Raw genomic sequence first — 18,236 nt, 5'->3', positions numbered from 1 at the left:
GCTAACATGAGCTAGCTAGCCAGTTTCTATTCAGCTGGCTATCCAGGTTTAGCGAATAGGATTCGACTATACATGGTGGGCAATGTGAGAAAGTCAAAGACTACTGGCAATTTCAAAAATGTCAGTGTATCAAATAATGTTATAAAAATACATTTGTAGCTGAGCTAAATTACAAAAATGTACAAATGTTAGCCTGCATGTTTTATGATATTCTCATTGCTACATTGTTGAATAAAGTGTCTCATGAAAGCAATGACTGTTAATTAAATAAAAATATCCACATTATCATCCACGCTGTCTCCAGTAAGTGTTGGGAAAACTGTTGTTTTAAGCTTTAGTCGGCTGTATTGAGCCCAAAATTCAAATTAATTTGCAGTAAAGTTCCTGCTACAAACTCTTATATTTGGTGTCACTTCAACACCAGAAAGAAAACGGGGCCATTTTTATTTGGTCTCATTTTCTGTACATACAATTTAAAGAAAATTTAAATTTACATTTTTCTACAGCTTGCATGCAAAAACTGAGCATTTATGTGAACATGCCATTTCTATTTCTGGAGTAGAGCCATGCGGAGTAAGGGATATTCAATAATATAGCATTGGGAATGCGGGGCAGCTCAGTGGTTAACTATTCCCTGTGGATACGAGAGCACATGCGCTTCTGCCAGCATTCAGGTTTGACTGGGACTCAATTTCTTGGGATGACAGATAAATATTTACAGCTGGAGATAAAAACCTGTTTATCATTGTGTGTTCCATTGAGTCCTTTCTGTGGTGCCTGTGATGCTGTTGAAACTAACACAAGCTTCTGTTGCAACTTTGTCTCCTAACTGCTCACACACAGCGAGAGAGCGAGCGAAAGAGCAATAACCGTCTGTAACCTGTTTACTAATACTAATCATTACCACTGAGCTGTTAGTGATATAATTACTTGATTAATTACACAACGTGCTTGGTGAAAGACATGCTGAACTAATGAATAAGTCTCTAAACAGGCCTACGGTGTCTTAGTCCATTAAGCCCCACTTCCCTGCTACAGTCTTTGCTTCATTTTGCCTAAGTGTGGCCTTCAGCCTACAGCGCGGGGCTGCGCTCGTTAGAATAGACTACGTGTGACAGCCACCAAGATCAGGCCGGTTACCGGGGTCTGAGCCACGGTCACGTGCGCCCGGTTAGTCGTTCACGAGACGCTGCTACGGTTATGTCGCGTGTACAGCGCCATCTCGCGACCCTCGAATCCCAAACGCTCCTCTTGCGTCGCACGCCGACGTAAAAACGTCATACCTAAGCGACGTCTCGAGCGTTGCGGGTGAGACGTGAAATTCGAGGTGTCGTTTGGTTTGATTTGTTGTGGATGAGATACCTCGCCGTTACTTACATAAATGCCTAAAGTTGTGTCACGGAGTGTGGTGTGTTCGGACACGCGAGACAGAGAGGAGTACGACGATGGAGAGAAGCCGCTGCACGTGTACTACTGTTTATGTGGGCAAATGGTGCTCGTGCTGGGTACGTTAGCATAGCTAGTTAGTTTGTATAAACAAAAGAGTTCCTGGCAGAGGCGGGTTTTTAGTTGTTATAAACACACACACGAACGTTTTCTTTGATTTTTGTGTTTTAACTACAACGTTATCCATTGCCTTGAATCGGTCCAGACCAAACTAGTTTCGCTCCTGTTCTATCTTAGCTCACTAGTCTGTCGGCTAGCGGATGATCCGGACACAGTTGACTGTCTTTCTCAGACTAGCGACCTTGTGTCCTCACACACAACGGAGATTCGCCGTGTCGCAGCACGGAATCTCACCATTTCTCCGCCTAGAGATACGACCTTTGAAATTATTTTTAATTAAGTGTTGAGCATTCGTATTGGCTGAATGAACCTTTAACTCTTTAAGACTGCCAGCTGGAGAAGTTACCCATGAGACCACGGGACAAGGCACGAGTCATTGACGCAGCGAAACACGCGCACAAGTTCTGCAACGTGGAAGAGGATGAGAGCGTGTACTTGAAAAGGTGTGTGTGTTCGCCCCTACACACCTGTGTTTTTGTTATTGTGTGGGTGATGGATATGTACGTGCACGTGTGAATGTATTCGCACATTACTATTCTAATAAAATGATCAATGCTGACTGTTTGTAAACAAAGGTGACTGCCAGTGTTTGAAACAGGGTTGGCTGTGCTGGTGTTTTTAAACAAAGGTGGTTAAATGTTTTTCAGGGCGGAGGGGATCGAGCGACAATACCGGAAGAAGTGTGGGAAGTATGATGACCTTCACTCACATCAGATTCAAATCTAAACCATAGAGAATTTGCCTGTACTTCAAAAAAGGAAGGAAAACCAGTTGAGCTGAAATTCGTGCGTGCACATGCGCGTGTGTTCTGTAGGTGTGGCCTCCTCCTGTTCTATCAGCACCAGATGAAGAACACTCCTGTGACGTTCATCGTGGATGGTGCCGTGGTCAAGTTTGGCGAGGGCTTTGGCAACACCAACGTCTACAGCCAGAAACCCGAGGCACCAAAGAAAGTCAGAGTAAGACACACACACGCACACATGATGACACACAGTGACACAAATTACATTACATAAATGTTAGTGCTTTGCTATAAACACTCTCTCTCGCTCATATATACACACACACTTCTTCTTCATAATTTCTGGTGTTTTAAAGGCTTTTCTGTGTGTGTGTGTTTACGACTGTCTTCCAGGTGATGATGACGAAACGCACCAAAGACATGGGCAAGTTCAGTTCTGTTACCGTGTCAACCATTGATGAGGAAGAGGAAGAGATCGAGGCGGTGAGTGCTGTACTGTGATTGGATCTTTGTACTGAAACCAAGCCGTATGGATTGTGATTGGCTCATGATAAAAATTTAGATTATTCTAGAGTTCTAGCCAGAATACGTGTTTGGCTGTTAGTACACAGTGTTTATTCTTTAACCAGGGTATTTGGAGTTACCCGAGTTAGCTGAAGATGCACGTTACACCCTGCACACGTCACTGTCTGGTCTGCTTCCACACACCTGAGTGAGGTGTGAAGGGCTTGGTAATTACCAGATGAGTTTAGTCAGGTGTTTTGTCTTGGAGGAAGTACAGTCGTATGCAAACCAGGGGTCCTGTGGGCTGGACCTGGAACCTGCTGGTGTGGCCTCGCCCGGTGTAACCTGTTGCATAGTTCCACATGACCTTCAAATGTAGTGGGATTGCCTCCCTGTTGTGATGTGACCGGTTTTCTAATGTGATACACTTGTGATTGCTTTGAAATGGCTGATAGATTCAAATTCATACATATCAAAATTATTATGAATGTTGTAGTAATTGGTGATGTAATTGATTTGATTCCTTTTTCTTCCAATAGGGAATATTAAAAACAATAAGTGATGTGAACATTGTGACTGGCTGCTTCTTTTTTTTTTTTCTAGAAGGGAATATTAAAAATAAGTGATGTGAACATTGTGATTGGCTACTTCTTCCAGAGGGAGGTGGCGGACTCTTATGCTCAGAATGCTAAAGTCATCGAGAAACAACTAGAGAGGAAAGGAATGAGCAAGAAAAGACTGCAGGAACTGGTGAGACCACACACACAGACAGACAGACACACACACATGAAAGAAAAGAGCTGGTGAGAACACTGACATTCTGACAGTCATGCTCACAAAGCTAACCAAATAAATATTCCCACCCGCTCCCTCACATGGTGGAACGTGCATGTCTCTATTGGGCGTGTAAAACCTCTTGTGTAGAACTGAGGGGAAAACTGGTCTGATTAGGGAACAGCACCGGCTGTGTTCCACATGAGGCTGCGTTCATACGGCATGTTCAGTGTGTTTTTATTATTTTTTATTATTATTTAAAAAAAAAAGAAAAACCTTTGTGGTGTGTTCGATATAATGACGTGTGTAGACGTGTGTTAACGTGTAGTTGTTCTGTATGTGTGTGTGTGTGTGTGTGTGTGTGTGTGAGTAACTGCTTTGCTTTCTTTTTTTCAGGCTGAACTAGAAGCTAAGAAGGCAAAGATGAAGGGAACCCTTATTGATAACCAGTTCAAATAGTGTGTCTGTGTGTGTCTGTCTGTGTGTCCTGGTCGCGTCAAGCCAGCTGTGTGTTGTTTTGTGAGACACAGCATCAGAAACAGAAATGCAGGTGGGAACTATATTTTACTACAGTGCATTTGATGTTTTGTCCTAAATGTGCAGCCTGTGTTTTTGAGTGTGATGAAACATGAGAGGAATAATTTTTCTAAGCCATCTGGAATTTATTTTGTATATATGTATTTTTGTTTTTTCTTTTAAATAAATATTTACAGAGACCACTCTACCTCCTGATGGCTGACATCATGATGTTTTACCTGTCAATTACATTTATGGCATGTAGCTGGCACTTTTATGCAAAGTGACTTACAATTATGACTGAGCACAACTTGAGCAATTGAGTGCCATGCTCTGGGTCCCAACAGTGATATTGGTGGGGCTTGAACCTGCAACCTGCCAATTATAAGTCAAGTACTTTAACCACAGATACCACTACACCTGTCCAACTACTGGTCTACTCTTAATACCGTAGCAACACACTCTCTTTCACTCTCCCTCACATTCTCTGTCTCTCTCTCTCTCCCCCTCTCCCTCACACTCACAGTCTGTCTCTGTCTCTCTCTCTCTCTCTCTCTCTCTCTCTCTCTCTCTCTCTCTCTCTCTCTCTCCCTTCCCCCCAACACACACTCTCATTTTCTCACCCCATCTCTCTCTCTCAATAATTCTTTTTATTTCTTTCTTTCAAAAGTATAATAATAAAGAGGAAATTTCAAATCCAGTAAAAAAAATCACCATTCACATGCTCTAAGTATTCACCAGTACACTGATCTATACCCCTTCTCTTGAGTATACTAATCTAAGACCTCTAGTCACCAGTACACTGTAATGATCTAAGCCCTCTATTCACCAGTACACTAATCTAAACACACTCTTCACCAATACACTAATCTAAGCCCTCTATTCACCAGTACACTGATCTAAACCCTCTATTTACCAGTACCAGTACACTGTAATGATCTAAGATGTCTATTCTCCAGTAAACTAATCTAAGACCTCTATTCACCAGTACACTGTAATGGTCTAAGCCATCGATTCACCAGTACAATGTAATGATCTAAGCCGTCTATTCACCAATACACTGTAATTGTCTAGGCTATATAAGCAGTTTCACTTACTAATAGCTATCTTAGGTTAACTTTAAGTTATGGCAATTGAACTTTTTTGAGTGGATGTTAAAAGAGGAATGAACTATGAATCACAGACAAGGTTACAGTGGAGAAAAATCGTGGACATTAGACAGACCAGCAAACATACAGAAACACAAACTCACCTGATAGAAAGACGACAGCCTTCACTTTGACTCAAGGCTCGGCTGGAGTGCTTTTCCCCGCAGTCACAACAGAAAGCTGCTGGACCAGACAACATCCCGGGTCGTGTGCTCAGAGAATGCTGACCAGCTTGCAGATGTCCTGACAGACATCTTCAAGATCTCTTTGAGCTGTGCCGTGGTCCCAACATGCTTCAAGACCACCACCATTGTCCCCATGTCGAAGAAGCCCACGGTGTCGTGTCTCAACGACTACCGTCCCATCGCACTCACATCCATCATCATGAAGTGCTTCAAGAGACTCGTCATGAGACACATCAAGACCCAGCTTCCCCCGTCTCTGGACCCCCTGCAGTTCGCGTACTGCTCCAACCGCTCTACAGATGATGCCATCTCCACCACACTTCATCTGGCACTCACACATCTGGATAAAAAGGGCACCTACATAAGAATGCTGTTCATAGACTTCAGTTCAGCATTCAACACCATTGTTCCTCAGCATCTGATTGGAAAGTTGAGCTTACTGGGCTTGAACACCTCCCTCTGCAACTGGATCCTGGATTTCTTGACTGGTAGACCTCAGTCAGTCCGGATTAGGAGCAACACTTACAACACCACCACACTGAGTACTGGTGCTCCCCAGGGCAGTGTACTCAGCCCTCTGCTGTTTACACTACTGACTCATGACTGTGCAGCGATGTAGAGTTCGAATCACATCATCAAGTTCGCTGATGACACAACCGTGGTGGGTCTCATCAACAAAGTCAATGAGTCAGCATACAGAGGAGGTGCAAGAACTGGTGAGCTGGTGTAAGGTCAACAACCTGTATCTGAATGTTGACAAGACAAAAGAAATGGTTGTTGACTTCAGGAGAGCAAGGCGAGATCACTCCCCACTTGCCATCAACAGCCCCTCAGTGGAGATCGTCAAGAACATCAAGTTCCTTGGTGTTCACATAGCGGAGAACCTCACCTGGACCCTGAACACCAGTTCCATCACCAAGAGACGTCTTCCTTCGGAAGCTGAGGAAAGCCCATCTCCCATCACCCATCCTCACTACCTTCTATAGAGCTACTATAGAGAGCATCCTGAGCAGCTGCATCATTACCTGGTTTGGGAACTGCACTGCCTTTGACCACAAGACCCTCCAGAGAATAGTGAGAACAGCTGAGAAGATCATTGGGGTCTCTCTTCCCTCCATCACGAACATCTACACAACACGCTGCATCCGGAAAGCCACCAACATTGTGAAAGACTCCACACACCCCTCACATGAACTGTTCACCCTTTTGCCATCTGGAAGAAGGTACCGCAGTATCCAGTCCCGCACCTCCAGACTGTGCAACAGCTTCTTCCCAGGAGCCATTAGACTCCTGATCTCTGGCTAACTCCAATTCCAATTCAGATTCCAAAAATGGGCACTTTTATACACACACACACACATGCTTATACACAGTCACACACACACACACATACATACATACATACGTACATACATACATATCTATACACACACTCACACATTGTTTTGCATCGGACTAGTGCTGAAGTCAAACCTCACACAAATAAATTATGCACTCCTTTTGCAGTCTTGCACATTATCCTACTTGCTGCTAGAGTACTGTACTAAACCAGCACTGTACTCTGAACTGTTCTGGCTGCTACCGGTGACTGCCATGTTCAGGGTAGCATGTCACTGATTCCTATGCACAACTCGCTTTACATATGCCCAGTACTGTGTACTGGACTAAATAATTGCACTGTCTACTCATTTTGTATTTGTCCTGTCCTGTATTTATTATTGTTTATTTAATGTTTATTTAATGACATTTTTGCACTATATTGGACTGTTTGCACTTGTGTAGCATGTTGTCTGTTGCACTGTTGTTTTGTGTTGCACCATAGTCCTGGAGGAACATTGTCTCGTTTTTGTTGTGTACTTATATATAGCTGAAATGACAATAAAACCTCTTTGAACTTTGAACATCTTGTGACATGTACCCACAGCACCACCTACTGTTCAGGAGCGATGTATTTGTACGAGGGCAGAGTGTATGTGAGAAAATCTGGACATAAACTGGGTTTGATGTTACGTGATAGAGTTTTTCCTTGCCACTGTCACGCTTGGCTTGCTCACCGGGGGCTTGGACATGGACATTTGTAAAGCTGCTTTGAGACAACATCTGTAGTAAAAAGTGCTATATAAATAAATTTTGATTTGATTATGATACATTTGCTTGTATGTTTGTTCAGTCTGTCTCTTGTCAGATGTCTTTTCAAACACCTCGCCCATCCAAGTTCTTTTTTTAATCACTTTGGTTTCCATAGCCTTGTCAAGAACTGTTCGGAGCAGTATTATGTCAGTAAGATAGGATATGGTATAACATTTTCATCCAACAGTTGACCTCTACTCTCAGGTGGGAATGAAGACCAGGAAATATTCCCATTCTTTTAACAGAATGTAATAACGACCTCAGCAGGGCCCTCTTCCTCCTCACCGGATTGTTCGATATGGCTGTCTCTTGGTCTGGATTATATTCTTTGCTGTCTTCTGACACTCTCCTCTATTTCATTGTCACCATCAGTTTCATGGTTTCAATATCAGTAAATAACTGATATTTAACCAGATATACATGAAACAAACTTTAATACATTAAATTACAACAACCTTTTTAAAGTAGTGGAATGTGCATGCATGGAAAAAGGCCAGTTCTGCCAGCATGTCTGTCATTAAAATTACGATACAGGTTGAGTCAAGTAAAATACTGTAAAGATGTTGGTACAATGTTCTTTTAAACTTTCACAACATTTAGCAAGTGTATTTTTGTACTGTACACTACTGGTAGAAAAAGGCTAAATTGATTTTCTCAAGGTGGGAAAACGGTGGTAGGTTACTCTGCATGAAACAACCATTAATACCAGTGGGAAATGACTAAGTTTGCTTCTTGTGAATTATATTTGAATACATTTTGAATCATTACTGATATGATTGACAAAATCATAGTGGTATATGCTTTAGTATGTGGTCATGATCCCAATTTACAGAGGGGGACGTCCTCCATGGGTCCAGACATGCTGCCACAAACTACAGCCCACCTATTGCCAATCACCCATGGAGAGCCCCTGAAGCAGTCCTCCTCCAGGGCTTTGGGCGGACCCGTCCAGTGTTCATGGCCTGTACTTGGAAGAGGGAGAACACAGGCTACTACAGTGTTAGCCAGGGACCTAGCTGACTCCAACAGACCACCTATATAGCGGACCCAATGGAGCCCTTCGGCTCGCCGTGGTCCCGGCTCGGTAGCCCTAGCCACCCCCCCCCCCCCCCCCCCGCAAGAAATTCCAGGGGGCATTCTCCTCCTCAGCTGGAGTGGGCTCTCTCCTTTTCCTCCGGTATGGCCCGAGCTCTGGTTGCGGTCCACTCCCCGACAGCCAGGAATCCAGGCAGCGGCTTGGGATGTCAGCAACAGGATCCCTCGGGAAATGCCGTGGCTTTGGGAATATCCCCCAGCTTGGGAGCAGCAAGCTTCTCCCCGTGAAGCGCCTGCTCTGCGGTCTCCCGATATTGTACCCTTGAGCGCATCCCCATGAGAAGTCCATTGAACAAAGAGAGAGTAAGCGTCCTGTGGCGGTCGGTCTTTCTGTAATGGCCCGAGTGCCACAGGGTGAGGAGCAGGAAACACAGGCTCCCTCGATGGAGACAGACGTTTATTATACAAACACGAATAACTAACACAGTGGCAAATCATATAGAACAGGCACGGTGAACACGGGCAACGGCGAACACAGCTCACAAATATAATGTGCAACACTAATGTGAACATAATCAAGAACACAACAGTTTAAATACAGACAACAATAATACCATGTGCAGGTGTGTGCTAACAAGGAGAGTGTGGTTACAAATAAGACAGTGGAGTCCCACATTTAAAACACCAAAAAGATTTATGTGTAAGAATGGGCCAAAATCACACCTGAGCAATGTATGAGACTAGTTTCTCCATACAGGAGGTGTCTTGAAGCTGTCATCACCAACAAAGGCTTTTGTATGAAGTATTAAATAAATTACAGTAAGCGTGTTCAACACTTTTTCCCTGTCATTTCTCATTATTACACATAATTTATGGACATCTATGGTTTGATTTCTTTGCATGTGTGAATTGGATGGGTTGCTACCGACATCTGATGAGAATTTCATGTCAATAGCACCTTTATATTTACTTAGGTGACGTGTTCAATACTTATTTCACCCACTGTATGAATATCCTTCCATTTGTATTGTGATGTTTATGAACAGTGAAAAGGCTATGATATATAATTGTTTAAATTGTACCCGCAGTGTGTTGATAGGTATTTGATAGATGTGAGCTGAGGGTATATCTTTTTATGATTTCATAAAACATGTATTTATTATGGTAGAATATTATGAATTTGTAAATTACAGGAGCTAATACTTCTTGTGGTTTACTTGAGTATTCTGTTATATCTTACCAATGACTGCAGGGGTATAACATGGACAAAGTGATCTGTACATGAATAAATGGTAGAAGTGTGTGCAATGTTTGTACCAGTCCCAACAGGTGTGCAACACCTTCTGCATGAGTCTCTGTGTATCAGCTACATCTCGGTTGCACTGCATAATGTATAAGAAACAATATGTGATGAAGAGAACAAGTAACAAGTTCTTTTCTGAAACAGAATAGTGGTAAATCCTTTAGGAATGACATTTCAAAATTTGTTTTATCTGAAGCCAACATTTTAAAGTTTGGTGGGTGAATCCAGTAACGAAGATAATAAAGTGGTGACACAATGTCAGTCAAGCATGCTGAGATATGTCTTGAGACCTGCATGTCAGAGGGTGGAAAAGAAAGAAATAATTGAGTGTCATCAGCATAGCAGTAGTAGGAGAAACCATGAGAAGATATTACATCACCAAGAGAAGAGAAGGGGGCCTAATTCTGAGCCCTGTGGAACTCCAGTGGAAAGTCTACATGGTTTAAATGTGGATCCTCTACATGTCACCTGATAGGACCGTCCCTCCAGATAAGACTGAAACCATCTCCAAGCATGAAGAGAACAAAGAAAAGATTGTTGTGGTTCACTGTGTCAAACGCTGCCGAAAGGTCTAGGAATCAAAACAGATGACAGTTGCCAGCTTTAGCAGCATGAAGTTTCTCCGTTACTGCTATGAGGGCTGTTTCTGTAGAATGTGCTGGTTTGTAGCCAGACTGAGATCATGCAGCTGGTTCTGGGTGAGGAAAAGAGACAATTGATCTGCTCGTTCAAGGGCTTTTGAGAGGAAAGAGAGAAGTGATACCGGTCTATAGTTGGTAACATTGGTGCCATCGAGTGTGATCTTCTTGAAGATTGGTACCACCCTGGTGGTTTTGAATGCAGTTGGCACATATCCAGAAGTTGTGTGATTGTCTGGAACAGAGTGGAAGGAATTGGATCTAGCGGACATGTAGTCAGATTGCTGGAAGTCAGGAGTTGAAGAATTTTGTCTGAAGAGAAAAGATAAAAAGAAAAAGAGAGTTGGATGTTGAGGAATGCACACTGGTTGGAAGAGTGGGAACAGAGGAAAAGGACTGGTGGATTGCTGCAACCTCCTCCTCAAAGAAGGTGATGACATCCTCAGGAGTAAGAGATGAGGAAGGAGGGGGAGGGGGAGGATTAAGGACAGAAAAAAAAAGTGAAGATCTTGCATGGATTGGATGCTGATGATTCGAATTTTTCTCTGTAGTAGGATGACTTTGCAGATGTTACTTCCAGTGAGAACTTGGAAAAAAGAGACTGGTATGAGCTGAGGTCACCGCCTCTCTGCAGACCTTCTCTCCTGTGGCAGCATAGTGTTTATGTTAGCCAGGGGGCAGGTGGGCAGGTCTAGAGGAGAGAGGGCACAGAAGATTCATTGATGAGGAGAGTGTAGAAATGAAAGAATATGTAACTATGTCCAAAGAGAGAGAAGACAGAGAGTCAGGGTGAGGAAGGGCAGATAAAATAGTAGAAGTAAGGGAAGAGGGAGATTGTGATTGAAGGAGGGGGAACATGTTGGGGAGGACTGGATGGAAAGAGAAGGAAGGGAGCGAGAGAAGGATAGAAAGTGATGGTCCAAGAGGTGGAGGGGGGTAACTATGATGTCCGATGTTGTGGTGGTACGGGTGAAGATCAGGTCTAGAACATTGCCTGCTTTGTGAGTCAGAGGAGAGTGGTTGAGGGTGAGGTCAAATGCTGTCAACAGCGGAAGGATGCAGGAGGAATGCAGCTTGTCTGATGGAAGGTTGAAGTGTCCAAGGAGATTGAGTGGATTTCCTTCAATGGGAAATTGACTAAGGGGGATGTCGCGCTCACCAATGAAGTGATCTAATGAACCTGGATGGCGGTAGATGACAATGATAAGAAGATTGGTGGGGAAAGACACTGGCATGAAATGGCATGAATGGCATGAAATGCCATGAAATTCAAAGAGGAGATGGAAACAGTAGAGAAGGAAAGTGGAGTGAAACGCCACTCTTGAGACAATAGTAAACCTGTGCCACCACCCCTGCCAAGACGCCTCGGAGAATGGATAAATAAAAAGGCAGAGGACAGGGCAGCAGGAGTCACCAAGTGCTCAGGGGTGATCCATGTTTTTGTTAGAGCCAGGAGGTGTAGGGAGTGGAGGGATACTGAGATGAAGTCAGCCTTCTGGACAGCAGATTGGCAATTCCAGAGCCTTCCTGCCACAATGATCTGTGATGGTGCTGAGCGTTGTGATTAAGTGTATCCTGATGCAAAAATATCTTTCCCATATGAATTTAATATGATAACACATGATATTAATCTGTGATAATGGACTGTTGGTAATAAAAAAGCAGACAGGTCAAACCATGGATTTTAATTCCAATTCAAATTTGGTTCAAATTTTGTTCATGGAACAATGGTTAAAGTCTCTCTGCAGCTGGTGGTGTGTCTGGAGTCGGGACCACTCAGTGACTGCCTCCACCTTGCCAGCTTGCATTTGTATGTAGGCCTCCTTGATGATGTAACCAAGGAAATTCATCTCACAGAGGTAAAACTCTCCAACTTACAATGGAGGCCATTGTGTAGGAGAGTATGGAGGACCTGGAATATGTCATGTACATGCTGGTCCAGCAATGGTGACTAGATCAAGATGTTATTGATGTAAGCAATAAACTCCTAGGAACTCACTCAGGACCTCATTCACGAATGTCTAAAACACGGAGAGTGCTGAGGTGTGGCCATTCAGACTTCCATTTGTCTCCCTCCCTAATCCTGATGAGGTTATAGTCACTGTGTAGATAAAGCTTCGTGAAGTACTTAGCACTTAATTTTGATCACATTTGATTCATATCCTGGAATATCTAAAACACAGCTATTAATTCATATCTCAGGTTCCATCCATGGATACCACATGTATATCACTTTCTGGATATAGGTCAAAGAAAAGTTAGCAATAATGTTATGGTTAATGTACTTGACTTGTAATCGGAAGGTTGCCGACTGCCAAATTGCCACTGTTGAGCTCTGTGTGTTTGCAGGGCAAGGACCGCCTGCAATGTTGAGCAGTAAGGAGGTGGACCCATGTGCTGAGAAGAGCGAGATTTAATAGGGACAAATCCAAAATCAGAGTCGTTAATACAGTCCAGGGTCATAGAGCCAACATGGAGAGTACTAGGAAACATTACAAAACAAAAACACGAAGGCTAACTAGGGAAGCAGGCTAAGAATTAAGGCTAGGGAACACTCAGGACTAGGAAACATGAAGGCTAAGATAAACACAAAGACACGGAGCACAAAGAAACAACCCTTAAACATTAATTCAAACCATGAAACAATGAAACCAACAAACAAACAATGAACAGCCACGACCAAGGCACACAACAGGGTTTAAATGCATGAACTCGAAACGAGGGACAGGTAAGTGTGGTTGGGTTGGTCCAGGGTCAAAGCACTGGGTGGTGTTCAGGAGGTGTCCGAGGGTCAGACAGGTGACGAGGTCTAGAAAGCAGGCAGGAGTCAATAACCGGGAAAACACACAAATGAAAAACCGCTCGGTGCGCCACATAGGTGAGCAATACTTTGCGACTAGTATACGGGGAGGAGGAGCTTATAAAGGGGTTGGTAATGAGGGGAATAGGAATCAGGTGTGCACTAGAATTCTGGTGAGTCACTCTGGCGAGTGATCATGGCTGTGCGGGGCTGAGAGTTGTTCCTGGGGTTCGTAACATGGAGTTTCTATGTTCTATGTTGCCTTAAAAATGAGAAATCCCCTTGGGGGAATAAGGTGATCATTTTGATGTTGTATTAACATTCCTGCTATTTCATTTAGTCTTTGCAGAAAATTTACTGAAGCTATTTCATTTATGTCCAGAAGACATATGCACCTTTGTTTCTGGAGGTAACAATGTGGTATGAAGAAGCATTTGCCTTGCAGCTCCAGTTAAGTTCTACAGCTTTCTTTCTGGAATGGTTGGTAAAGGAACTCCTTTTGGTTTTGCTCCCTTTTTAAAATAGGACTCCATCCCATCAGATATTACAGTTGGTGCACCATATGTTTTCAAATTTGACAGTTTAGCAGTAGAAGAAGCTATGTCTGCATCGTTCTATGTGCTCCTTTCTCCTCCTCCTCAGCTGCTTGCTTCTCCAGAATATACTTTTCCTATAAGGAAGCAGCGTGAGCAACAAGCACTGCTCTTTCTGCCTCAACTTGTAGGAGTGCAAACATACTAGATGAATGACTACACTTTGCAGATCTACAACTGGGGTGGCTGATTTTGACAAAGCTCTTCAATAATCCTTTTAGATTAGATGCTTTAGTTTACATTTCTTTGTTTATATAGGGATTCTAGTTTTCCAAGCAACGCCTTTTCTGTAAGTTTAACTGAGTGTTTCTTTCCCATCTTTGTTAGCATTAGCCCAGTTGTTCTGAGATGGAGCTGCAGCGAGCTCACACAGTATCATGAACCTTGACATCCATCTCAACCAAACAACTCACAATAAAAGTAGTTATGTAAGATCAGTCATTTAAACCATTGTGTGTACATGATGCCATGTTAAATGGCCATTATCTATGTTCAGGGTAGCACTACCATACCTCCATACCCAGAAACCGGCCTTGTACAGACTGCCGTACCAAACATGTTTCTTCTTGCCGTGTGTTGTCAGATTGGCTTATCCACACAACAAATCCCGTATCACTGCTCAGTGTGTTGAGAGTTTTGTCAGAGTAATCTCCAGTGACACCAGCGCACTCCCACAAGAGAGAAGCCGTATCACTGCTCAGAGTGAGGGCAGAGCTTAATTCAGTATTTTTAAGAATCACAAATATTCTTTGTTCATTTATTTATTTAAAAAAAAATTTTTTTTACATTTTTTTTTTGGTGGCAGGTACAGTGAGTGTCATGTCACGGAATTTGCATTATATTTCTGGAAGGCAATAAATATGAATAATTTTACTATTCAGTATATTGCTTGTAATAAATGTATTCATTCAATTCAAATATGAATGTGGTAATTGGTCGTGTTTAATTATTTATTTTTAAGAATCACAAATAATCTTTGTTCAAATATTATTTAGGAATGTATTTATTACTAAATAATATATCTATATAGTATGTTTTGCTTAATGAAACGTGTTATACTTTTGTAAAGAATTATTCAAACTTTTACTCTATACGGAATCACTAAGCTCCATATTTGTGTTTTAAGATCATGATTGAGTGCAGTCAACATTTTACATTACATCGTTTTGCTGGTTTCAAACTAATTACCAGTGTTTTCAAGGTAATTATGACCTTGCAATATTCACAATTTTAATAAGTCAATCCAGCACTTAAATACATAAATTATATAAAGTAGTTAGAAATCTTTCATTTATTTTGGGGAAATGCGTTGGTTTGGCTGTGAGTGCCCAGACTGCCGATCTTCAATGCCCACCACTTACAAATGCTATAAATGGTAACCATGACAGGAAGGCATTTTGATTGAGATTTTTTTTTTTGTGGACAAGAAATCGATTTTCTTTTGTGCTGATGAAACATTAAATTTAAGAAATCACCTTGATGGAAATGTACAATTATGCTTACAGGCACGCTAGCCAGTATGTTTCATGATTTATGCACGCACACTTGGATGTTCACTAAGATTAAACTTCTTAAATGGATTTTGAGTGAGTGGTGCTACAGCACTGCCCAGTGGTCAAGAGTGGAACACCAAGTATATTTTTATCTTTTTGTTACATTTTGCTAGAGAACTGGGCATTCTGCACATATTAAGTGTTCAGAAGAAAAATATGAATTGTGCCTAAGTAACATCAGTGTGTAAGAGCCACTTAGCACTTTACAAATGCAGAAAGGGTCAGATTGTTCTCTGCAGTCCAACTTTGATGGCAGTTACAGTGATTGCTTGTTAAAGCCCACATTCAATAGTGACACAATCACAGGCTTTCTTGTAGTCAATCCAGGTGGTGCACAGGTTGGTCTGTTGGTCTTACAGTCTCGGGTGACTGTTTTATCCACCAGTAGCTGGTGCTTGGCTCCTCTGGTGTTCCTGCCAATGCCTCTCTGTGCCCCACTCATGTATTGGGCATGTGCCTACTCATCCTAGTTGCATCCTCTCTGTGCTGCTCTTTAACCTTCTTCTCCATGGAGGACACAATATTAATCTTGTAGCCATCCATCTCAAATATCAATGTTGCTGTATACCGTCTGGTTGGTACTTCACTTGGTCTTGTTGTTCTGCTAAAACAGGTGCTCAGCTTAGCCATGATCTTCAACTGCAGGTCAGCACAAAGGACCCTGCCAAAGAGACCACACTGGAGATGCCCTGGGCAGGATTTGAAACCATCAGTCTCCTTTACCAAAGTGAAGGTAAACCAGTGGTGTAACCCACTGAGCTAAGATGTACAGTGTTTGCTTGAGTGAGGATGGATACTGGCCAGAATGCTCATGGCAAGGCAATGTGAATTATCGGAGTTTGAAAGAGGCATAAGAGTGGGTGACAGACAGATGGGATATTCTGTTTCACAACATTCCAAGTTGTGCAGGCATTTAATATTCCTCAATATACATTGTCACGTGTGAAAGGCATTACCAGTCGAGTTGCTGGACTTCGCTGGGCTAGAGGGGGTCTTACACCATACTAGTTCCTGACTTTTCATGCATAAGTGTATATTTACATAATGACTTCATTTCCTGCAAAGTTGATGTTTTGATGTTGCTGAAAAATAAAGTTGTCTCTGACATGTTCCTGTCCTTAATTTCATCTAAATCTCAAAAAATAAAAATAAAACATTTTGCAGTTGGTAAATGTTATTTGGCAAGACATCAGTGATCAGTGAACCCGTAGTGGTCCTACGTTTGCTGGTCGTCATTTGTGATGTTTCGCCATATTATTAATATATTTGCGATAAGACAATGAAGAAATGTGGTTCAAACATTTCCTGAATCTGGGCAACTTCTCCTTTAAATTTTGTGAATGGTAAGAATAAAGAGAGGTTGATATAGAGGTTAGAATATAGTTTAACGTCACACGTCATCCGCCCCTCACCGTGTGATTCGCGTGTTCGTGTGTCACTCGGGTCTCAGCCATGTATTTTCCGTGTGTGATTGGTGAATTTGTGTGTTAATTTGTATAAAACTATCAAATAAACAATGAAGAAATCACTAAGGCGTTACCCTTGATGTCGGAAACAATTCCTTCCTCATTCAATCGACGCCTAGCTAGCGAAAATGTTGCGCAACAAGTGTACAGCTGCTGAAGTTGCAGCAATTTTGGAAAGTAGTGACCTTCTGATTACAAGTCAAGTACCTTAAAAACACCACAGGCTACCACTGTGATTCTAACCAAACATCCTTTATAAATACAACACTGTGTTTCTAACCTATTACATTCTTTATAAATACAACATCGTCTTTCTAACCTATCACTTCCTTTTATAAATACAACACCGTGTTTCTACCCTATCAAATCCTTTATAAATACAACACTATTTCTACCCTATCACATCCTTTATGAATACAAAACTGTGTTTCTAACTTGTCACATCCTTTTATAAATACAACACAGTGTTTAATGTAGTAGTATGTAATTAGGTAGTAATGAGAGTCAGAGTAATGTAGTTGTGAGGTAGTAGTGTGAGTCAGAGTAATGTAATTGTGAGATAGTAATGTGAGGCAGTGTAATGTAGTTGTAAGGTAGAAATGTGAGGTAATTTAGTGAGGTAGTAAAGTGAGGCAGAGTAATGTAGTTGTGAAGCTGACTCTCTCTCTTCTCTTCTCTCACTGTCTCTCCTCTCACTCTCTTCTTTCTCCTCTCACTCTCACTCCTTCTGTTCAGTTGAGCTCATCTACTACCTAGAGTGTGTACATGATGTGTGTATGGGTATTCCCCCAGTCTTTGAATACATACAATATTTGTACACATAATGTACTCACACACACACACACACACACACACACACACACACACACACACACACAAACACACGGTGCAGTTAGAGCATTAGCCTAAATGTTTTAGGTATTTACTGTATGAGTTGTATTTAATAATAATGTTTTTAACCTATCATATCCTTTGTAAATTAAGGTCATTTGTAGGGTCATACATGTTAAGAGAAAGAATGCTCTGTGAGTCTTAACATTTGGAGCTTTATTTTCACATTATAAGCAGGGGGAGGGGGGAAACCCCTTTGCTTCATGATCACCTGAGAGACAGATGCAGACACTTAACAAAATCCCAGATTAGAAGTAATGACGAATGATGAGAATACATTATTCATTAATTATTACATTATTAATGTGTAGCTGTGTTCAGTGTTACTGATTAATAGCCCCTACCCTCCAGGATAACCCTGATGTGAGGCAGAATAAAGTAATTGTGAAGTA

General features: G+C 42.0%; 1 protein-coding gene across 1 annotated transcript; it reads left to right on the top strand.

Moving 5' to 3' along the window:
* The first annotated feature begins 1,283 nt into the window (after positions 1 to 1,283).
* steep1 (STING1 ER exit protein 1) lies at positions 1,284 to 4,310 on the top strand. Its single transcript, XM_035534939.2, has 7 exons — positions 1,284 to 1,505; positions 1,892 to 2,009; positions 2,214 to 2,255; positions 2,381 to 2,525; positions 2,702 to 2,791; positions 3,470 to 3,562; positions 3,983 to 4,310. The coding sequence occupies exons 1-7, from the start codon at positions 1,382 to 1,384 to the stop codon at positions 4,043 to 4,045; spliced, it is 675 nt and encodes a 224-aa protein (XP_035390832.1). The 5' UTR covers positions 1,284 to 1,381; the 3' UTR covers positions 4,046 to 4,310.
* Positions 4,311 to 18,236: the final 13,926 nt, after the last annotated feature.

The sequence above is a fragment of the Electrophorus electricus genome, chromosome 18, assembly GCF_041902795.1.
Source record: "Electrophorus electricus isolate QZ-2024a chromosome 18, ASM4190279v1, whole genome shotgun sequence".
In the NCBI taxonomy this organism is placed as follows: Eukaryota; Metazoa; Chordata; class Actinopteri; order Gymnotiformes; family Gymnotidae; genus Electrophorus; species Electrophorus electricus.
The sequence above is the reverse complement of the archived record's forward strand: the minus strand, read 5'-3'. Positions and strand labels throughout refer to the sequence as shown.

What these genes read in the sequence shown, in the direction of transcription:
- steep1 (XM_035534939.2), top strand. Translation starts at nt 1,382, where the DNA reads ATGCCTAAAGTTGTGTCACGGAGTGTGGTGTGTTCGGACACGCGAGAC. An exon ending in GAGAGCGTGTACTTGAAAAG is followed by an intron (nt 2,010 to 2,213) that starts GTGTGTGTGTTC and finishes AATGTTTTTCAG; the next exon opens with GGCGGAGGGGATCGAGCGAC. An exon ending in AGAAAAGACTGCAGGAACTG is followed by an intron (nt 3,563 to 3,982) that starts GTGAGACCACAC and finishes TCTTTTTTTCAG; the next exon opens with GCTGAACTAGAAGCTAAGAA.